Consider the following 24,116-nt stretch of genomic DNA (forward strand, 5'->3'; position numbering starts at 1 on the left):
CGGCGATGGGGGTCCGTGACCGACATGAGTCGGCCGCACTTCGAGCAGGGCTTGAACCCGGGCATCCCTGGCACCGAAAGTCGAGAATCGACTAAGGAGAGGATCAAAAAGATCAAAAAAGTTTTCAGTCAAAAAGTGACTGGGGGTAGAGCTTCTTCCGGATCTGCGCTAGCTGGCGCGGAAAAAAGAAGAACTGACGTCAGCGCGCATGGGCGCCGTCTATATACTCCGATGACGTCATCCCGGCGCTCACGACGCCGACGACGGACGCGGAGCCGCAGACGACGCCTACCAGCGCGCAGGGGTATTGCTACGCAAAAATTTCCGGATCCAGTCTGACGCCTGGGGATATTCTAAGGTAAGGAATCTATCACTAACGTGTCTCTTTCAGATAACTAGCTTTGGGCATGGGACAGGGCCTAGTTCTAAAGGCCACCAGTCGGGGCACCAGAGCATGCTGGCTTTCCCAAAAAGCATTAATTCGGTCTTCCCGACATTACACTGGAGGCAATTAGTAGCCATCCAGTTGGATACTGCTCTCATGCCCTCAGCAAAATTGTTCTTCACTTCAGGCGTAAGAGAGTTGAAAGGAAAAAGCAGCTGGGTGTCATCAGCGTATGACACTGGAGTGAACCCAAACCTTCTCACAATCTCTGCAAGGGGGGCCACATACACATTAAACAATGTGGGGCTTAGGCATGAGCCCTGTGGCACCCCCTTAGTGAGTACCCTCGAGATGGAACGATAGGGTCCCACACTGACAGATTGCGAGCGGCCGGAGAGAAAGCTCTCCAACCAGGACAGTGCCAATCCTCCAATACCCACTCTCTGTAATCGGCCGAGAAGAATCTCATGAGACACAGTATCAAAAGCGGCCGACAGGTCTAACAGCACCAGAATCATCGATCCTCCTCTATCCTGTGACACTATCCTGTGACATTTTGATGTTATCGGTCACGGAGAGGAGTGCTGATTCTGTGCTGTAGTTGGGTCTGAACCCAGATTGTGATGGGTCCAGGCCCCCTGTCACCTCTATGAACCTGGAAACATGGATGTTTACATGCTTCTCGGCTAATTTACTTAAGAAGGGCAAGAGAGAGATGGGGCGGAGGTTGGAAAGTTCTGTCCATGGTAAGGCCGTGTTCTTCCGTATTGGGTTCACAACTGCTTCCTTCCACTGCTGAGGGAGCTGACCTTCTTTAAAGGAGAGGTTTAGAATCTTTTGGATTGTAGTACAAAGTATATTATTCAAAGTTACAATTAGTTTAGCTGGTATCAAATCAAGGGGGGATCCTGTTTTCATATTATTTATGAGTGTCTGGGTATCACTATAACTGATGTCAGGGAAGGTAAGTAGAATGCCTCTAGAAGTATCAGGCTGGGTCATGCTGGAATGCTCCAGATCCCCGGGGCATTGAGCAGTGATGATTTTTTTATAAATAATCTCAATTTTATCCTCGAAAAATTGAGAGATGTTATTACACAAAGTTTGTGTAAATTCGTCAGGACTTTCACATGCAGTTGGTTTAGTGAAGGTATCCAGGATTTTATAAAGCTCTCTGGAGGAATTTCCAGCTTCAGCTAACTGTGCAATAATGCTGTTCTTTCTTGCCTGCTTAATGTTTTTATAATAGGCAGACATGGCTTTTTGGTAATTGATCTTATTTTCATTGGTATGAGTTTTCCTCCAGAGTTTTTCCAGCTTCCTACACCCTTGCTTTTCTAATTTTAAAGATTCTGTGTACCATACCTCTCTCTTTGCTGCAGAAGGTTGTTTAATTGTTTTTTGTGGGGCCAAGTGATTCAGCATGTCAAGTAGAGTGGCATCAAATTTAGACAAAGCTGACCCAATGTCATCAGAATCCGATATTACAGGCTCACTCCAAGTTTCTTTCACTGTTTCTAAAGTGATCTTATGCCAGGGCCTTCGTTTAATGGTCGGTACAGTCGGGGTTTGTTTGTCATTTTTTTTGTCATAAGCTTTTATTCGATATGCAAGATATCTTATAAGCACATTTATAATACAATCAATATAATGTACAAAAAAATCATTGCCACAAGAAGTCAGTGTAAAATATTAAAAGAGATAAAAGGACATAAAAGACCGTTGATAAATTAACTAAAAAGAGAATTAAACAGCTACTGACAATCTCTTACATCGAATAAGCCAAAACTGCTTTAAAAATTTAGCTGTTCCGCACACAATAGGGGGGAAGTGTCCGTGCTTAGGATACGCAAGGCTACTAAATAACTACGAGTGCCCATATTTCGGCAGAGTGGTTTCAGCCAGAGACTCCTAGGCCTTGCGTAATCCGGGCATTCAAATAAGACATGCGCAATGGACTCAACCTTACTCGGGCAACATGCACAGTTAGGAGAAGTACGGGCCGCTAGTGACCATTTCGATACCAGAGCACCTAGCGGGAGGGAACCAACTCTAAATTTAAAATAAAGAGCTCGGTCAAAGGGGAGAGTGATCAAGTCCAGGTAGGGTTCAAAGGCCACAGTGTCTTTAATTTGTAGAAAGGCGGCCGTGGACCTGCAGTGGTTGGAGTTTGTAATTAGACGCTCCGCAGTCCATTTCCAATAAAGCGCCTTGACAACTTCTTTTGGAGGGGCTGAACGAGATGACCAGCAATCTCCTAGGCCGATATTCTCCAAAAGCTTTTTGGTGTCGCTTAACCATCTTATCTTAGCCCAACCCCCCCTGGCTCATTATATCTCCCAGGGCATCAGCATAGGATTTTAATTCTTCGCTCCTCCAAATCCGTGTCCACAACAGGAGCGGGCGAAGCTGGGCCTGGTCTTTGATGTTTTTACATCCCGTGTCCATCCACACTGGTACTGATGGTGTGCTCAGTGGAACAGAGATGAAAGATTTTAAAAGCTTGCTCTCCGCTGTCACTAGGGCATCCAATCGGCAGTGACCCCACAGTTCTGCCCCATACAAGGCTGATGTCGCTACTTTGGCCTTGTAGATGTCGAGTACTGGGGTAAGTGATCTCCTAGTTGAGGCCCTGTATTCCCTCATGAGAGCTCCTCCTACTCTCCTATGATTAAGAACCATTTTATCAATATGGTTTGCCCAAGTCATCCTATCCGTAATCCGGATACCAAGGTAGTCGAATTCGGCTACTTTCTCTAGGGGGATAGAATTAAGTGTAGGTGGGCGGCCCAATTTTGTAGGTGGATTTACAACTAAGTATTTCGTTTTGTCCACATTTATTATTAACCCTTTTGCAGCACAGAACTCCTGGAATCGTGTTAGTAATTTCTGCAGGCCTTGTGGGGTCTTCGAGATCAGGAGCGTGTCATCCGCAAAAAGCAGGGTTGGGATGCGGACACCTCCAAGACAGGGGGCGTCGGCTGGTTCTTGTTGAAGATGTTTTACCACCCCATTCAGATATAGTGAGAATAGGGTGGGCGCCAAGACGCAGCCCTGTCTTACGCCCCTGGACACTGGTATCTTCTCAGTAAGCTCTCCGTTTTTACCCCAACGGACCTGTGCAAAGGTGTGGGCATGAAGGCTTATGAGAAGGGACAAGATGTAAGGTGGTAATCCCAACTCATGAAGCACCCTCCAAAGCTCTTCCCGGGGGACTAGGTCAAAGGCAGTCTTCAAGTCTATAAAGGCTAAGTAAAGACTACCCTGGCCTAGTTCCACCACCTTCCACCCCAAAAGGGACAGCCTAAACACCTGCTCTATTGTCCCCATACCAGCCCGGAAACCTGCCTGGAAGTCTGATAGGATTTTATTCTCCTCCACCCAATGGAGAATCCTACCAAGGATAGCTTTACCAGCTATCTTTTGGGTGGAGTCTATCAGACTTATGGGGCGATAGTTGCCCGGGGTCTCCCTACACCCTTTTTTGTAAATCGGGACCACCACCGCCCCTTTCCAGGATTCTGGCACTGCTCCTCCCCTCATAATATCATTTAGGAGAGCTGCTATAATCCATCCCCATTCCGCTGGGTAAGCCCTCATGAGGTCACCCGGAAGGCCGTCCGGGCCCGGTGCTTTGCGCGGTGCTACCCAGCCTATAACCCCCTCGAGCTCTAAGGGAGTGAAGAGGTCATAGGCATGAGGTTCAATTGGTAGTGTGAGGTCCCTCCCCACGGACAGTTCCCCATCTGGAGGGAGGTTTGTTTGGTTTATTCAAGTTTTTAAAGATGAATTCAAGCATACTGTGGTCTGACCAATTAACTGTTTTTGGATGATGACAGTATATTGATGTACAATTGGTAAATATTAGGTCCAGTGTATGGCCGCCTCTATGAGTGGGCCCACTATTCTGCAGCTCAAGACCCAATAAAGCCAGGTCAGATATTAAGATCTTTGTTTCTGGATGATCTATGTTGTCCACATGAAAGTTAAAGTCACCCAATAAAATGAACTTTTCTCCAACTTTCATGTGTTGTGCCAGTATTTCCACTAACGCTAAGGTGAAGCCAGCATTGGGTCCAGGGGGACGATAAACTAAGGCACCTTTCCAGTGCTCCTTAGGTCCTATCACAATTTTAAAAATCATAACTTCCATCGCAGGCTGGCTAATCTGTTCGATGACAATGACTTTGAGATGTTCTTTATGTATGATGGCAATGCCACCACCAATTTTCTCAAGACGATCCGGTCTTAAAATTTTATATCCAGTGGGAATCCCCAATGTGATGACAGGAGTAGTATGCGGTTTTAGCCATGTTTCAGTGAGAAAGCTGATTTCAGGTTTAAGAGTGTGGATGAGATCCCATATTTGTAAGTGATGTTGTGGTAGGGAACGAACATTTAGTAGGAAGCTTTTCCAGCCTGTCAGCATGGACGCATTCTCCCTAACATGGCCCCTGATAATTGATGTATGTGTAGCCTGAAACCTACATATAGCGCATGAGAAGGGTCCTTCAGGACTTGGCCAGCAGGCATTAATACATCTCTCCACCCCCTGGGGCTGCAGATTTAATAAAGCTTGAGAGGTGTACCTGAGTCGTATATCTCGCAACGAAACCATGACAAAAGGGCAGAATAACAGGCCCCAGGCGCCGTCCTGGCACGGACGGGCACAGACGGGCCACTCTTTGGCTACTCTTCGGCTCCGCTGCGCGCTCCCGCTGCGCGTTCACAGAGGGGCGAGGGCTAAATAGCCCCGAGCTAGTGAACCGCTAGAGCGCTAACCGCCAAGCGGGATTCAACCAGGAAGTGGTGTCCTCCCACCCTTTCCAAATGAGGGCTCAGGAGGAATCGCGAGTAACGGCCTGAAAAGCGGCTAGAAAATGCCAATGAACCACCAGCAGTGAGTGTATAATTAAATGTGTGCAATATCGAGTGTCACAGGTCAAATTTTAAAAAGTTCGTATTTTTAAATCAGTCACAATTAAAATGTCTCAGGGCATAAGCACAACAGCACAACATTAATTTTCTATCGGGAGGCTCAGGCGAGCGAGCGGATCGGGGTGACGCTGCCACAATCACCCTTTCCACATCCTTGTCGGTAACTCCGTGGTGGTCCAGAACGCTCCCCGAACATTCGGAAGCAATAATCCCTGCAACCTCCGGGCGAGGCCGCCATCTTGGAGGCGGAGCACGGGTGAGCCCGGGGTGCGAAACAGCGAAAGAACCGCGCCGGCATCCCCGAGAGCCGACAGTTCCGGTGGAGGACAGCAGAAGTCATCCTACAGACCACTGGCTGCCCGGTGAGAAAGAGTGCAAAATCCATCGTACAGTGGCGCGACCGGAGGCGGTGACACGCAGGCGCCTATCCGGACTTAACCACCACGATATAGGCGCTGGCTCTAGTGCACAGATTCGTCCTCACGGGGCCCCATACCCCTCATGCAACACCACGCACCGGGATAACCGGGCTGTAGGGACACTGCGGAATAGCGGTGATTGGGCGGCAAACTGAGCTTGGCAAGAAGCGAGGGCCGCGTCCGCGACTGACTTGGTGGCAAGGAGGGGGGCAAATCCCATCGATCAGTGGACCTCGAGACCGATTAGCCGACGCAATTCCGGGGGTCGTAAAGCGAGCGGAAGGCCTCCACAGGGGTTTCTCCTTAACGGTTGCAACACCATTTGGGAACTGCTTTTATAACGAGCAGCCTCTGCGGACCGCGGCGGAAGGGACCGCCAGGATGGCCGGTAAAGGGCCGAAAAGCGGAGCGGCACAAGCCCACCTTGAAAGATATGCCTATGATAAATCTACCTCCTCCCCACCAGATGCGAAACAGCAGGCGGGCAAAACCGCGTACACAGCGGGGGCAAGAAAGCGACCCTGGACGACGTGATGCGGGCCCTGACTCAGGTTCAGGCAACAGTGGGTTCGATCTCAGCAGAAATAACACTCATACGTGCAGACTTCCATAAAATGACAGAAAAAGTGAATGCAATGGAAGTAGTGACCAAATCGTTGGTGGAAGATTTTTCAGAACTGCAGATAAGTGTGGAGCGGATCACAAAAGAAAACAAGGACCTGCGGGACAAGCTGGATGACCAGGAAGGGCGCTCGGGACGGAACAACATCCGTATCATAGGGGTTCCGGAATCGGAAGACACGAGAGCGATGGACCTGTATGTTGAAGACCTGATCAAACAAAGCCTTCAGCCCAAGGGTCTCTCCGCTTTCGTTACAGTGGAAAGGGCGCACCGAGTTCCCGGGGGACGCCCGAAAACCGGCACTAACCCAAGGCCGATCATTGCTCAGCTCTTCAATTTCAGAGACAGGGATGCGATCCTACAGGCCGCAAGAACTTCACCCCCCATTAGAATACAGAACTCCACACTGGCATTCTTCCCTGACTATACGGCGGAAGTCGCACGTAGAAGAAGAAACTTTTTTGAAGTAAAAAAGGAACTTAGAGCGAGGGAGATACCCTACTCAATGCTTTTTCCAGCCAGACTGAGGATAGTGGCGGACAATAAAACATGGTTTTTCGACACTCCGGAGGCGGCTCAGGATTGGCTAGAGGGATGGAGACCAGCGGGCCTACCTCGCCGCTCCAATAGGCCGAACAAACATCGCAATAACGGACCGCGAACGGGTTCCCAGTCATCCGGGGGAGAAGCAGACTTACACTCGCCTCTGAACGACATACCAGAAACAGAAGACAATGAAGATCAATGACTTCCCGATACTGCCTATCTAGGCCAATTGTAGCGCTGACCGGGAGTGCTGCCATGGACACTGGGCAGAGGTCCTCCGTGGTCATGGAGGGGGGCCGCCGACTCCGGAGAGTCCTTCACCCCAGCGAGCAAGTACTGTGTTTTGGGTTGGGATCAGGCACTCTGCTGAGTTGGGGGGGCGGGCAGTTTTAGGTCCGTTTAGCAGGGGGGCAGGGAGGGGGATTGTTGGAGGGAGGTTTTGCATTTTTCAAACTGTTCTATTGGTCATGATTGGAACTATATGGCACACGCTAATCGTAAGACGAAACATTGGAAATGCGCTCGCATACAATCTCCAAGGCATATTAATGTCAGCCACCACAGAAGTTATGGCACACACCACACGGGTTGATGCAGGAAGGGAGGTATCCAGGACGGGGCAGGTGACACCATTGTGCCTCATGACGTGGAATGTTAGGGGCCTAGGGGATAAAGTTAAAAGAGGTTTAGTGTTACAGAGTATAAAAAGACTCAACCCAGCCCTGGTCCTACTACAAGAAACACACTTAACAGGCACAGCAACCAAAGCACTAGATAGGAAGGGCTACAGTATGATCATACATTCAGAGTTCACTAGGGGGTCCCGTGGTACAGGGATCCTGATGCACCGCTCTTCGAGATTCATAATCCAATCCACGAAAATAGACACACAGGGACGTTTTGCGGCGGCACATGGGCAGTGGGAAGGAAGGCCGCTCAATGTGGTCTCGGTATATATCCCGCCGGCACTACACGCAGTCGCACTACCAGAGTTGGGAAAATTCCTGCTAGACCTTCCAGAGGGGGATCTCATCTTAGGTGGGGACTTCAACGCAGTGGCACACAACACACATGACAGATTCCCGGTGAGAACTCAGTCTCCCGGGCCCTCCCGGCTATATGATTTTATGGAAGCACAGGGCTTGGTGGACCTTTGGCGGCGATTCCACCCAGACGGCCAGCAATACACGTATCACTCAGCGGTCCATGATAGTCTATCACGGATCGACTATTTCCTAACACTGGGACACGGCACCCTCACTAAGACGTACAAATCAAACCAAGGGGTGTTTCGGATCACTCTCCCCTGACTCTGAGTCTCTCCAACCCTGGACGGACCCGAACACGCATCTACCCGATCTACCCGGGGTACCTTAAAGTACCATTAGTAGCAAAGGCGCTTAAGAGAGGGACGAGGACGTACCTCGCCGAAAACGTAGGGTCCATTAAGTCCCCCAATATCCTATGGGAATCATACAAAACGGTTCTCCGGGGACAGGCTGTCTCCACTATCACGAGGTACAAACGCACACAAAAACAAGAGCTCCTAGACCTAGAAGACAGACTTGTCAAGGCCAACAGAGATCATTAGACTGGCCCAACGAGGGACACGCTACACAGGCTCCGACTGTCAGCAGCGTCATACCGACCACATACGCCGCAGGGTAGTGGACAATATAGTGACGACAGCACACAGAATCTATGACGCAGGTGACAAAGCTGGTAGGCTTCTTGCCTGGTTAGAGAAAAAACGGGAAGGACAGAGGGCCATCCTACACTTGAAAGATCCTGCAGGGGTATTACAATCCCGTCCCTCATTGATAGTTGAACTCCTGGCCGACCACTTTCAAACCGTATACTCCCCTGAATTCGACGTCACTCGGGAGATGGCGGAGGCGTCTCTCGCAGGAGTACCCACTCGCACCCTGTCGCAGGACAATAGAGAAGAGTTGGAAACAGACCTGACCGCTGAAGAGTTACAGTTAGCCATCACTGCTCTACACTCAGGAAAAGCGTTAGGTCCCAATGGGATACCGATTGAATGGTATAAAACCATGTCGGAAACGCTTGCGACCCCCCTACTGAATATGTTTAAGGATAGTCTGGAACAGGGTCAACTACCGCCCGATCAACGCGCAGCGACTATCATAACAATACCGAAACCCGGCAAGCCACCTGAGAACTGCGGGTCATACCGCCCAATATCCCTACTTAATGCCGAGAGCAAGATCTTGGCGAAACTACTAGCCAACAGACTGTTACCTCATCTGGTGCACCTAATACATCCTGATCAATCCGGATTCATGCCGCACAGGAGCACGGCGATGAATCTCAGGCGACTACACGGCGTGATGGCACGGGCTCCATTACTGTCAGAACCAGCAGCTATCCTGTCGCTGGACGCCAAAATGGCTTTTGACCTGGTAGAATGGCGCTACCTCTTTGCGGTTCTGGATCATATGGGTTTCGGCCCGAAATTTATAGCGTGGATTAGACTTTTGTACAAAAACCCTGTAGCCCGAGTGACGGCAAATGGCCACATCTCGAGAGAAATACCACTAGCGAGGGGCACGAGACAAGGCTGCCCCACTCTTGCCGCTACTGTTCGCTCTGGTGCTGGAACCATTAGCCACCATCATTAGGACCACTCAGTTACTGAAGGGCATACGGTGGGGAGGAGACTGGGAAGACAGGGTGTCATTATATGCCGATGACATGTTGATTTACCTAACAGACTTAGCGACAGGTATTCCGGTACTGCTGGCCTTGTGTGAGAGGCATGGCACAGCCTCGGGGTACAAAATAAATTGGACGAAATCTGTGCTCTACATGCTGCACGGCACGCCGCCGAACCGGAGTGCGGACTGCCCATTACTGTTGGAGACCACCTCCTTTAGATATCTAGGGATCCAAATCACACGAGAACATGCGACCTTTCAGGGCTTAAATCTCAGGCCGCTGCTCGAAAGGTTAAAATCAGACGTGCGCCACTGGAAAACCCTCCCGTTGGCGCTGTTGGGCAGAGCCGCACTCTTCAAGATGATGGCGTTGCCCCGTTTCCTATATGTCCTGGAAAATACGCCAGCGTTGGTCACATCGTCGTTCTTTCGACAAATATCGACTCAACTGTCCAGCTTACTGTGGGGAAATAGACCAGCCAGGGTTGCACAGGTGAAATTGATCCGGGACTGGTATAGTGGGGGGATAGCGCTCCCAAATTTGGAACTATACTACTGGGCAGCCCACCTTAAAGTAATTAACCAGTGGATACACAGGCCACAGGACGACCCGGCGTATATGGCGGACAGACGGCAGCTAGGAACAAACACGCTTTTGGCCCCACTCTACAATAAAGGCTTGACGGCAAAACTTAGCGGCCCAACTAAACACACTGTGACGCTATGGCATAAAGCCCAAACACGACTAAAATGGGATGGAGTGGTTACACGACTCACACCCCTGTGGGACTCCAGAATTCTGGGAAATCTGCGACACAGTAAAGGCTTCGATCAGTGGGACAATATAGGGATCTCCACGGTGGGTGATATGTGGACGAAGGATGGGGGGATTTCGTTTGAGACCCTGAGGGAACAGTACGAATTGGGCATTACTGAAACATACCGTTACATACAGATTCGTCACGCATTAATGTCAGCGATAGAAACAGGCACTAATATCCCAGAATCGGCCCCATTGGAGGACCGACTACTTACAGACTACATGGAAGCCAGTGCTATTTCCCTCACTTACCGTAAACTCAAACAACGTACCCGACCCGTTGCAGAAATTGAAGGAGAAGTGGGAGGGGGAAATAGGGGAACTAGATGAGACAAACTGGAACGCGGCGCTGGCGACACCTAAAGAAGCTGGCATCTCGGCGAGATTTAGGTTAGTGCAATTTAAAATATTGCACCGAGTATACTATACACGCACCATTCTGCACAAAATCCAAAGAGCAGATCACCCATACTGTTTGAGACACTGTGGAGAAGAGGGCACATTGTTCCACACCCTATGGGCCTGCCCCAGCATGGTGGACTACTGGCGGCGAGTAACACGCACGATGGCCCAGACTTTACAAATCCCAATCACACCTGACCCCCGAGTTTGTCTGTTGAATGTTTGGGGCCCAAACAATTTAACACCACATGGAAGGCAATGGGTGGTCATTGGAATGATGTTAGCAAAGCAAGATATAGCGCAAAAATGGGGATCATCCGAGACACCGACCCTGGCACAGTGGTGCCGAAACATGGACATGCTTATGGTGGTGCAAAGGGCGGTGAACAAACAAAGAGCCAACTCACGTAAATGGAACAAAATATGGACACCTTGGAACACTTATAGGGGAGATCTGTGTGAGCCGCTGCTAGAGGAGGAAGATATGGATAGCTCAGGGGATGAGGAGGATATTGAGTAGGGGAGGACGGAGGGTGAAGATGAGTTAAGACAGGGTAGCCCCAGGGTTTTCCGGGCTCTCATGGTTGGCATAATAGACCTGTAAATTGTGGTATTAAAGGCTTTACCCGATGTACTAATTGATTTGAACGCTCCAATGATCTATCTGACATGTGCCAATTATCCAATCGATGACCTTTAAAGTTAAGAGTTGTATAATACAAAATGAAAAAGTTGCGCTAATGGTTGACTGCAGCAGAATGTTGACGCTGCAACCAACGAAAATATATGACTGTGGTTATCGATATGTGATGCAACAATAAAAACAAATTTATAAAAAAAAAAAAAAGTCAAAAGTGGCCTTCGATGTCCTGTTCGAAGAACTGGAGAAAAATAGGCACCGAACGAGACAATACCGACGCCCCGAAGGCCTTAGTAAAGAGTTATAACAAAGTTTCCGAACTGGAGTCGAGAAAGTACATCCGAACCCAATGGCGGAAAAAACAATCTGGGGATGGAGAGGATGCCCTTGCGCACTGTAGTGCAGGGGAGGAGCCACCTATCTCGTGATACTTCGAAGACTCTTCCAGGACAACAATGTGCAATCATCCGGACCCAACACTAGGCGTCGATCTATGCACAGATATGAATTCAGCAGCCCACATGCCTCGAACATGGAGGTTAAACAGACCCAGGACAGTGATCACATTATGTATTATGTATGAAAATCAGGTGGGCATCGTCCTATGGAGCTAAAGCCCCGTTTATGCAAAAAAAGGAGGTAGTGCCATCGAATTGCAATTGCTGCTTGAAATGGCATACGGTTGCTTGCCAGGAGCACAAACTATCTAGTATAAAGGAGCATTTAGAGCAGAAGATTGTAGAGTTGGAATTGTTCAATGTAGCCCACGAAAAGCCCCAGGATTTCCCCTTTGCAAAATTCTACAGTAACACAATAGAGAGGCTGAGCTCGTTTTTTGTTATCAAGGAGCCTAGAACGATGAAACGGAACCTTGTAAAACCAAGCAACCTCTGGTACACGGCCACATGTAGAGAAAAGAGGAAGGTTTTATCTGTGGCCCTGCGTAAGAAAGACTTGCCTTCAGTAAGTGTGGCTAGAAAGGAGTATTCAAGAGCCATAGTTTAAGCTAAGCGTGATTGGGAGGAAGAACATTGGCAGGAGCTCAAATCTGCCTCTCAGATGAAAGACTCAACTTTATTTTGGGAGCTAACTAATAAAGCTAATAGAAGGGGAGCTGACCCCATCCCAAACCACATTACAGAGCAACAATGGTATACCCATTTTTTTTAACCTGTATAGTGGCGAAGAAGGCTCACAGTGCCCTCAAAGCGCTTCCTTAACATCTGGATCTGCGAATCTAGCACCAGCAGAACCCTTCTCAACTAAAGAGGTATACTTGGTCATTAAGAGTATAGCCCCGGGAAAGGCAGCAGGGCCCGACTGTCTTCCGGGAGATCTACTTTTATATGATTCAATGCCCTGGGCCAACTTTATCTGCCTCCTAATGAATCTTATTGAGAGGGGCTACACCATCCCCGATTCGTGGAAAGGAGCTGAGGTGGTGACAATATATAAAAAAGGCGCTAGAGAGGACCCTGTCAACTACAGGCCGATTAGCTTAATCGATGTAACCCAGAAGGTAGTTGGCAGGGTCATTGTTTCCAGAATGGGGTCTTTGTGTAGTTGCTGTGTCAGGATTGGGGGCGTGCGAAAGTGATGGGCCCTTGAATGCGCTGGCTGCTGGTGTGAGTGTTGTAATGTGATAGGCCCGCGGCTGGCGTGTTAATGTTTTGTATGCGTCACACGTATGAAAGGTGTATGAATGGCCTGTAAAGAGGTTGGTGCCTTGACGTGGCTTTACAGCTCAAGAGCTGTGAGTCAATGGTTCAGTTTCTCATCCTTATAATTATCAACAGCGCATTTCATTTTTGTGAAATGACTTGCTAATACAATTGTATATACTGAATCATCACTCACCCTTGTGCCAAATCCAACCAGGATTAGATGGCTGTGCAGTAATATTTGTCTTTTTTCTCCTTCTGAAGCAGGGTGCACTTTGTCCCTTTTGGTGAATGTTGTAATGTGTTGCTTTTGCTCTCGGCTGGTGTGAATGGTCTTGTGTGTATCAGGTTTGAAAGGTGAATGAATGGCCTGCCAAACCCACACATTTCTGAAAAGTAGACACTCGGGATCCCCCAACGTTCCCTTAACCAGAATCCTTTGCAAACGTCGATTTTAGCTGAAAAAAAATCCGTTTTTTCACACTTTTTTTGTGGGAAAGCGTGGCTTCATTGGGCTCACCCAAATTTCCTACCACCCAGCGTTCCCCCAGGTCTCCCGATAAAAATGGTGCCTCACTTGTGTGGGAGGTGCAAGTACCGCGACAGGCAAGGGCCCACAACGTAGTGAGGCGACTTCAAAATTGCCTAGGTCTAAACCACCTGCTTTTGCAAGGGGGGTTTCCTGGGTTTTTGGCCCCGTGCTCGACGGCCATCTAGGGAAACCTACCAAACACACACATTTCTGAAAAGTAGACACGCGGGGGCTTCCAAGGAGGTATGGCTTGCGTGGATGCCCCAACATTCCCTTACCTAGAATCCTTTGCAAACGTCAATTTTAGCTGACAAAAATCTGTTTTCTCAGACATCTTTGTGTGGGAATAGGTGGCTTCATTGGGTTCCCCCAAATTTCCCCACCCAGCGTTCTCCCAGGTCTCCCGATAAAAATGGTGCCTCACTTTTGTGGGAGGCCCAAGTAACCGCGAAATGCAAGGGCCCAAAACATTTTGAGGCAACATCGACATTGCCTATCAAAAAATGTGTGGGCCCTTGCCTGTCGCGAGTACATGGGCCTCCCGCACAAGTGAGGCACCATTTTTATCGGGAGACCTCGGGGAACGCTGGGTGGTAGGAAATTTGTGTAAGCCCAGTGATGCCACGCTTTCCCACACAAAAATGGATGAAAAAACGATTTTTTCAGCTAAAAATGAGGTTTGCTAGGGATTCTGGGTAAGGGACGTTGGGGGACCCATGCAAGCCATACCTCCTTGGAAGCCCCCGGGTGTCTACTTTTCAGAAATATGTGGGTTTGGTAGGTTTCCCTAGATGGCCGTCGAGCATGGGGCCAAAAACCCAGGTGAATCCTCTTGCAAAAGCAGGTGATTTTGACATAGGCAATTTTGAAGTCGCCTCACTACCTTTTGGGCCCTTGCCTGTCGCAGGTACTCGGGCCTCCCACACAAATGAGGCACCATTTTTTATTGGGAGAACTGCTGGAACGCTGGGTGGTAGGAAATTTGTGAGCTCGGTGATGCCACGCTTTCACAAACAATAATGAGTGGAGAAAAAAAACGATTTTTTCAGCTAAAAATGAGGTTTGCAAGGGATTCTGGGTAATGGAACATTGGGGGATCCACGCAGCCATACCTCCTTGGAAGCCCCCGGGTGTCTACTTTCTAGAAATGTGTGGGTTTGGTAGGTTTCCCTAGGTGCCGGCAGAGCTAGGGTTCACAAACTACAGCTAGGCACTTTGCCAGAAGAGGGTTATTTTTTACTGTGAAATTGAGATATGACCATGTTGCGTTGTGTGCCGTTTCCTGTCGCAGGCACTAGGCTGACCCACACAAGTGGTGTACCATTTTTCTCAGAAGACTTTGGGGAATGCAGGGTGGAAGGAAATTTGTGGATCCACGCAGATTCCAGAACTTTCCACCACAGAAATGTGGGGAAAATGTATTTTTTAATGTCAATTGTTTAGGTTTGCAAGGGTTTCTGGGTAACAGAACCTGGTGGGTCAAGTCACCCCATCCTGGATTCCCCTGGGTGTCTAGTTTCCAGAAATGTATAGGTTTGTTTCTCTAGGTGCCCGTAGGTGCCGGCAGAGCTAGGGTTCAAAAACTACAGCTAGGCAATCTGCCAAAAAAGGGTCATTTTTCACTGCGAAATTGAGGTGGACTACGTTGCGTTTTGTGGCGTTTCCTGTCGCAGGCACTAGGCTGACCCATACAAGTGAGGTATCATTTTCCTCAGAAGACTTTGGGGAACGCGGGGTGGGTGGAAATTTGTGGATCCACGCAGATTCCAGAACTTTACACCACAGAAATGTAGGAAGAATTTGTTTTTTTGGACACTTTTTTTATGTTTGCAAGGGATTCTGGGTAACAGAACCTGGTGGGAGGCACCCCATCCTGGATTCCCCAGGGTGTCTACTTGTAAAAAATGTATAGGTTTGCTAGGTTTCCCTAGGTGCCGGCAGAGCTAGGGTACAAAAACTACAGCTAGGCAATCTGCCAAAAAAGGGTCATTTTTCACTGCGAGATTGAGGTGTGACCACATTGCGTTTTGCACAGTTTCCTGTGGCGGGCACAAGGCCGACCCACACAAGTGAGGTGCCGTTTTTATCGGGAGACTTAGGGTAATTCAGATTTGTAAATCAACTGTTATTACCTATTGAGTTTTCATGCATTTCTCCCTTCCAAATGAAAGACTGTGTAAAAAAGGTCATTTTGAAAAATGACCAATAATTCTCATGCTAGTATGAGTATTCCCAATTTTGAAAATGTGCAAATATGTACTGTTTCTAAACTCTATAATTTGTACCCATTTCAGAAATACATAGGTGTCTTTCATACCGATTTTCCCATGTATACATTTTCCCAGAATAATTGTTCTATACCCAGTACATAATAAAATACCATTGCAAGTTGCTGCTCAGCTTTTGGCTCTGGGTTCGTCGGGTTCTTGGTGAACCTACAAGTCCTATATATCCCCACAACCAGGAAGGTCCAGCAGATGTAACAGTATATTGATTTCAAAGAGTTGTCATAATTACAAGAAGTTACAGGAGAAAATGTTGACACAAAAGGCTGGTTTTTTCAATTTTTCCAATATTTAATTGTTAGTTTCTATAAAGAAACCTTCATGGATTTATACTAATGACCCCTTTCTGAATTCAGAATTTTGTCTACTTTTCTAAAATGTCCAATGTTCAGAAAAAGCATATTAAGGAAGAGTGTGTTGGGTCAGGTGCTAAGATTCAAGCTCTCAGGGGCAACATCAACATGCAAAGTAGAAACGTTTATTGGCAAATGTCTTCACAGTCGTGGACTAAACACAGATTCCCTATGGTATAATAGTAGATGAAAGTGTGTTGCAGAGCTTAAACTATAGGACCACTGACTCCTTTTTTCAGATACAGCAGCAGGATGCACACCTCCCAGATACTTTTGGGCTCACTATGATTAAAGATCAGAACAAAAAATCTAACAAATTCAATTTGAAATATCAGACAGTATGAGAAAAGGACAAGGGAAGAAAACTTTGCAATTTAAGTTCAAGTTGGAAACGATATGCTCAAAAGCATACGTTCAATGTTTCCTAGTTCCCCCTCCCCACCCATTCCAAGAAGTGCTGATCTGTATAAAACTAAAAATGTATAGCTCTCTAGGATACATTATAGCTGTCATACTCATTTTTACCATTAAATGTACGGGTTACAACGTGGAGCTGCATTAGAAGAGTCTTGTAGAGATGCATAGTCAAAATAAATAGCCAATGTTTGATAATCTTTTTTAAAAAACTGCCCTCCCAAACGGAGGTGCGACATTTCCACTTCAAACGCCAAGTTTCTGTTTCTATCAAGCCTTGCACATGGATTTTGACACGCCTTTTTCACACAACTTTATACTGAAATCAGAGTACAAGAACAAACATACCTGAGAGCTGAGTATCTATAGTGCAGTCATGCACTTGGGTCTTTAAAGGCGGTACAATGATGGTGCGTGAGCTGGCACTCTGGCCGTGCGACAGCCGCCGTGGCACCTCCAGAACGCCAATCGCTCCATTGAGTGCAGACAGCTGCTCTGCAGCGTAGGGGCTTCCCAAAGACGAATCCGAGTCAGGAGAATCATTGACAGTAACATAGCTGATGACATTAGAGCGCTGCTTCAAGCTGGAGCTGAAACGAACATGTATGAGAACGTGAAACGACTTCCATTCAAAGATGACATTTCAAGTTTGTTCTTCAACATGGAAATATCAAGGGAGCCTCAGAGAAGCCTGGATGCAAACGGCTCATCACAAAGCACAAGTATGAACGAGAGAAGGCTGCTAAGGAACTCTAGAACAAGTGTGCCGTAGTTAAGGTTTCCGTTTGGTTCATGCCTTCCCAAAGCTAAAGTACAGGGCAACGCACCCTACGGTGGCAACAAGTAGGTGTTCAAACCTGGGAAATTAATTAGTCGTAGGTCTTTCAAGATTCAGGGTCAAGAGGATCAATGCCGTGAAAATATTCTATTGATACATTTCCACTCTTGCCTTTTCACGCTATTTCTAATGTTGATGTTACTAGCAGCGTGGGGATAATCTATTTCTAAGCACGTTACTAATGCTCTCTCATAGCACCGACTTGGCTTCGCAAAGGCTAATAAAATTCTGCTCGACTAGGAAGCGAACTTTTACCCTGGAGATTCACAAAAGGACACCGTCATGCAATCAAAGGGTCAAATCAGGTCAGAGAGATATTTGTTACTGATCTTGTGATCAACCGTGAAATCTGGTCTTCAGAGATGGTTGCTGAACCAGTTCCAAGTTAAATCCTTAATGTTCAATTGGTAACGCACGCAACAAACAAACATTTGACCTTGCCGGTCTGGTGATATACATCTGCTGCCAAATGCTGTATCTATCACAGAGTGACGCACTGCCAGGCGATGAATTTGTCTCGAGTTTACTCTCGCATTAAAAAGATGACAAAATAGTATACTGATCACTACTTAACTTTAGGGAACAATGCATATCACAAACGGTACTGAAACCACTTAGTGTTAAACGCATGCATGCTACTTACGTGGTCGGTTTGTACTTGCTGTCTTCCTCTTCGTCTGTGTCACTACGAATAGTAATGACACTCACAGGAGGACTGGGTGTATCTGGAATTACAATTGGCTGCCGCTGTTCTTGAATTTGTATTAGGGAGTTGTAAGAGGAGGAAGGGTGCAGAGGGCTGCTTCCAATCAAAGAATATACCTGTGAGGGAATTACGTCCAGCGCAGAAATTGTCCTACATGAAAAAAAGGAGAGATGGAACATACTGTTCAATGTTGCATTTTCAAAACACTAAGATTCACATCAAACCTTCACTTTGAAATCAGATATGCTCGTTGTGTGTCTAATGGACAAGTTACTTACCTTCGGTAACTAACGCCTAATCTGATCGAGACAATCTAGCAGCAGATCCCTTACCTTAGAACATCCCAAGCATCAGGCTGAATCTGGAAGACTTTTGCTCGAGCAATAATCCTGCATGCCGGTAGGTGGTGTAGCTCAGCTCCACTTGGCGTCTTCCGCGCTGGAAGGGTCATCAACGTCACCTATATAGGCGCTACTTGGCATGCTGACATGTTACTTTTCATGACTTTACATGCCAGGAGCGTGGAGCCATGAAGTGCACGGACAGTGGTGTGTTTAGAACAACTAGGGCCCTGAAAGGGATCCGCCCTGACCCTAAAAACCTGTATGCAGTGCAGGGAGGATGGGTGGGTCGGTATGGAATCTGAGGCTAGATTATGTCTTTATCAGATAAAGCGTTACAGAAGGTAAGTAACTTGTCCATCTGATAGACAGACGCAGATTCCTTACCTTAGAATAGATAACCTAGCAATACCATCCCCAGGACTGTGGACAAGTTTAGACCAGAAAGTCCTGAAGGACAGAACAGTCAAAAAGGCTGTCCCTGAGGCCTTGAATGTTCAGGCAGTAGTACTTTGATGCCCTTGTTGCAGCCTGACCAATGTCAAGGACTGGAACATCACGTTGCAACACTGTGGTCGCAGCCTTCTCTCTGGTGGAATGAGTTATTAACACCTTGGCTGCTAGAGGTTTTCCCCTCCTGTGCTGCAACCCAAGATATACCATTGTTCATGACAAGCTCAGCTCGTCATAAGCACAGCTCCACTGTGCCTCATGACGAGCTGAGCTCATAATGAGCATGGAAGGGGTTAAGCCTTCAGGAGGCTGTTTCTTTGCCAAAGTGTAGCAAATTGTGATGCAGAGGATGACCCATCGTAAGATAGTTCTCTACTGCACAGCACAACCTTTCTTTGATCCAACGTATCCTATGAAGAGTTGGTCATCCACCCAGAACTCTTTAGCACAGTCAAGGTAGAACGACAACTCTCTTTTTGGGTCCAGAGAGTGGAGTTGCTCCTCCTCGTCAGAGGGGTGCAGAGGAGAATAGAAAGTGGGAAAAAAGACTGATTTCCCCATAAGGAATGGTGTTACCACTTTCGGTAAGAAAGAGGCCCTAGTGAGAAGCACCAAATTATTAGGGAAGATGGTCGGGTAAGGAGGCTTGGATGACAGGGGCTGCAATTGGTTCACCCTCCTGGCAGAAGTTATTGCCACTAAAAAGGCTGTTTTTATAGAAAGCAGCCAGAGGGGGCAGTTGTGCAGAGGTTCAAGCGAAGCACACAAGGCAGGTGGGAACCATTAGAGTCCCACTGAGGTATGGTGTAAGGGGCAGGTAGGAACATAAGTATAAGCCCCTTAAGAAACCTATTACAATGGGGGATTTAGGTTATGTTTATGTTATGCTTTCACTTAATTTTACCATTTTACTTTAGTTTGGTTTGAGTTACCATTAGTGTCTGCCGCAAAGGCAGAACACAAGGGGTTGCTGGACCCTTGTTTGGGTTTTTAATTTCACCCGATCACTGTTTTAGCTTGCGCTGCAAAGCGCCAGGTCACCACGCCCCCCTCTGATGTCGACCTTCAAATTGACCGCAATAGTATGTCTGCGCAGCTGGTGTGCCGAAAGTGTGCCTAAGCAAGCCCGGCTGAACCAGTCAATGCTTGGACCATGCTCAGCGGCAGCCATTTTGCCAGTTTTGCCTCACAGCTCAAAGACACTCTATGTTACTCCAAAGATCAGTTGCTCAGCATGAACCACCCAGGTAAGCGATGCGAAGGCCCAATTCTGTGTCCAACTGGTCTTTTGGTCTCTCCCACCTGTCCCAGTTGCAAGCTCAACCTCAAAATAAAAGACCTAAGGCCCTCTCAGGCCACAAGCCATACCATCATACTAGTTACTATTGTTACACTCTAATCAATGCTCGCTCCCTTGTTAAATAAGCTCTCGAATTTGCAGATTTCCTAGAGACGCAATCCTTAGATATTGTCTTTGTCACAAAGACCTGGGCCAACGCTTCCTCTGGATCTGAGCATTCAGTGGCGGTCCCAGTAGGTTGCTCAGTATTCAGGCTAGATTGTGTGGGGAAGAGAGGTAGAGGCTTAGCTGACATCTACTGCAGCGCGTTTAAAACCTCATTGGTAGTTCCCTGGAGCTCAAAACACCATCATTTCAAATGCAGCTTACCAAGCAATACTTCTTTAATGGTTTACTCCGATATCGCCCCCACCTACTGGACACTAAGGTTGACTCCTCTGCCTTCACCATTTTTGGGGACTTCAACCTTCATTTACAAAATCTTTCAAATCATAATTATGCCCACCTCCCTGATGTGATTATTAGCATGTGCTTTGAACAGCTAGTTAGGGGACCCACATATTCAGCAGGTCACCTGCTTTATTAAATCTTCTCCGATAACGCTCATTTTCAAATTCTCCCAGCTCTCCTTTTGGTCTGGTCTGACCATCTGGCGGTCATGTGGGGCCTAAAATTTACATTGGACATTTCCACTACTAAGAGGCCATTGCCTTCAAAGCTCTCTTGACCTTGGCACACAATTAACATTGATGCATTGAAAACTTTGAGTTTTAGCTGTCGGTGTAGTTTTGCAGCTTGAAGAATTTTCTCGATTCAAATGCTGTGCATTATTCTGCCATCTAGTGGTTGGGCCTGGAACAGTTGTATTTTCCTTTTTTTTTCTTAGTGGGCATCGACGTACCACCATTTGGTGCCCCCTTGTGACGTTGTTGTGCTTCCTCCGGAAGCGCCCACCTTTGGTCGCCATCTTCCGATTCTTGTTTTTTTTTCTGTCCTCTCTCTCTCATCTTATTTGGTGGAGAAGGGTGAGTTCGCTAGTGAATCCAGAACATTCTTCAAGCTGCAAAACTACACCAATAGGTAAGAAACAATACATTATGCAGCATGAATCTTTTCTGGATTCACATGCTGTGCATAGATTTGACAGTGGTTTGTTAGTTCTGTGGTGGTTGGGTAGAAGATGAACGTTGCTTTGTGAATAGATGCTGCAAGACTTTTTGTCCTACTTGTGCTTCCTCGATTTATTTGGATAGCCACACAGTAGTGTTTTGTGAACGTGTGCACTGAAGACCATGTTGCTGCCATATTAATGTCCTGAAGTGGTGTTTTGGCAAGATAGGAGATAATTGTTCCCTTCTTTCTTGCTGAGTGAGTCCGTGGAGCTCTTTGTAAAACATCTCCGGCTTGTTTGTGGCACCAGTGTATGGTTTGTGCTATCCATCTTGCAATTGTGTTTTTAGTTAATGGTTTTCCCAGGAAACTGTTTGCAAAAGACAGTTGTTTTGTCTTTCTGTACTTTTTCGTCTGTTCAATGTAATACATGACTGCTCTTCTAGCGTCAAGTATGTGCAATGCTCTTTCGGCTTGCGTTTTTGGAAGAAACTTGATACTTTATGGATTGGTTTTTGTGGGATTGTGATACCACTTTTGGCAAGAAGTGTGGATCTGTTCTCATGGCCATCCTGACATTATGAATTTGGAAGTAGGGTTTCTGTAATGTTAGTGCTGCAACTCACTATCTCTGTGTAGTGATGTTATTGTTACTAAAAAGGCAGTGTTTAGTGTGAGTATTTGTGGGGTTACTTTGTGTAGTGGCTCAAATTGTGCTCGCATCAGTTCAGCGAGTACCATATTTAGGTTCCATGTGGGTGCTGGCACCCTTCTTGGTGGGGCAATACTTTTTGCTCCTTCCAGGAACCTTTTGACCACTTATGAAGTGAAGAAGCTCTTACCTGTGTGGCCTCTTGTAATGCTACAATTGCTACGAAGTGAGCCTTCAGTGATGTGTAGGTTAGCTTATTGTGCAGTAGGTGTGTTAAGTACTGCAGAACTGTTCTTTGTCTTGTTATTTTTTGTGAAAAACCTTTCTTGAGGCACCATAGAGAGTATCTTTTCCATTCTGCCGTGTAACATATCCTAATGGTCAGCTTTTTTGCTTCTTGTAGCTTTAGGTGTGCAAATTCTATGTCCTCAGGAGCCATGATGCGAGGCTCAGGCTCCCTGGTTCTGGGTGGATTGTTCCCTTTGCATTGTTAGTAAGTTTAGTCTCTTTGGCAATTTGTGAATTGATTCTTGAGATCTCTCCATTATCTCTGAGAACCAGGTCTGCCTCACTCATTGTGGAGCAATTAGAATCATTGTCCTGCGGCTTATCTTGCATTTGTTGATCACTTTGTGTAGTATTGATATCGGGGGAAAATCCTAAGCAAATGTTCATGTGAGCTCCCCATCCTACCTGTGAGGCATCTGTCGTTATTGCCACTTTTCGAGTTGGTTGTATGAAGTCTCCCTTGCAATATGTTTGTTTCGTTCTCCCAAGCTATTTCATATTGCATTTTTTTGTGTGACAACCACTAGATCCTCCCAACTCTCCGTTGCCTGTGACCATTTTGCTTGAAGCCATCCCTGGAATGGTCTCATGTGTAGGAGAATGTTGGGATTTAAGTGAATGCATGAAGCCATCATTCTTTAGCAGCTTCCCTACTGTCCTCACAGTCAGAGCTTGCCCCTTGTGGTATAGCGGTGTCTCCTTTAGTAGGGCTATTGTTAGTTTTTCGCTTGGTAACACCTTCCCCAATACTGCATTTATTTTTCCTTTTAACACCACCTTTTCCTGTTCTGTGGAAGATTACTCCCAGTGTACGGAAAAACCTAGCTGGACCAGTGTCTCTATTACCAACTGTATTGGTTGTTCGCTGACTTTGTACGAGTTTGCCCTTACTAATCAGTCGTCTAAGTACGGGTATACATGGATTCCTTGCCTTCTTAGGTGAGCGACCACTGCTGCTAGGCACTTTATGAACACTCTTTGTGCAGACTTTAGACTGAATGCTAGCACCTTGAATTGGTAGTGCGTCTCGTTGACCACAATTTTTAATAGTCTTTTGCGTTTGCTTTTCATGGGGAAGTGCAAATAGGCCTCCTTCAAGTCTATAGTTGCCATATAGTCCCCTTATTGCAGTTGAGCTATCACCTCTTGCAGGGTTGTCATCTTGAACCTTTGAGTCTTTATGAATCTGAGGAATCTGAGATCTAAGATAGGACGCAGCGTTCTGTCTATTAGGAAGTACGTGGAGTAATTTCCCTAGTTTCTTTCCTTGTGTGGTACATGTTCTATAGCTTTTTTCGCTTGCAGTTCTTGTACTTCTTGGAGTAAAAGAGTAGTTTCTCGTTTGGAATGTACTTTCCGCCTTGGGCTTTTGTTTGGAGGTGTTTTGACTGGTTCTATGCAGTAACCGTACTGTATTATTTTTAAGATCCATTTGTCTGAAGTGATCTCTCTGCATTTTTGGAGAAAGTACTTTAGTCTGCCTCCTACTGGTGTAGAATACTAGAGGAACTGTTTGTTTGTTTGATGTTTGTGTGCCTTGCAGGCACACTCAGTGATGTTTGTGGAGTATGTGAGGTGTTTGTAATGCAGTCATTTAGTTTTTGTGGGCGCTCCCCCTCTCTGTGGAAGTTCCCTTCCATTGGGGCATCCTCGAAAGCCTTATCTTCCCTGTTGCTATTGCCAATTTAGTTGTTGCCCTTGTTGTTGGCTACCTCCATGGTAACCTTGTTGAT

The 24,116-nt window shown here is 46.9% G+C and overlaps 1 protein-coding gene across 12 annotated transcripts in view; it reads right to left on the bottom strand.

Moving 5' to 3' along the window:
* HIPK1 (homeodomain interacting protein kinase 1) overlaps positions 1-24,116 on the bottom strand; it is a 733,600-nt gene that overhangs the window by 51,881 nt on the left and 657,603 nt on the right. For all 12 annotated transcript variants that reach the window (XM_086923314.1, XM_086923313.1, XM_086923309.1 and 9 more), the window contains 2 exons: positions 18,177-18,389; positions 17,044-17,285 (listed from right to left, as the gene is read on the bottom strand). In XM_086923314.1, the coding sequence (XP_086779440.1) occupies positions 17,044-17,285; positions 18,177-18,389 (455 nt within the window). The remainder of the gene's footprint in view (positions 1-17,043; positions 17,286-18,176; positions 18,390-24,116) is intronic.

The sequence above is a fragment of the Lissotriton vulgaris genome, chromosome 5, assembly GCF_964263255.1.
Source record: "Lissotriton vulgaris chromosome 5, aLisVul1.2, whole genome shotgun sequence".
NCBI lineage: Eukaryota > Metazoa > Chordata > Amphibia > Caudata > Salamandridae > Lissotriton > Lissotriton vulgaris.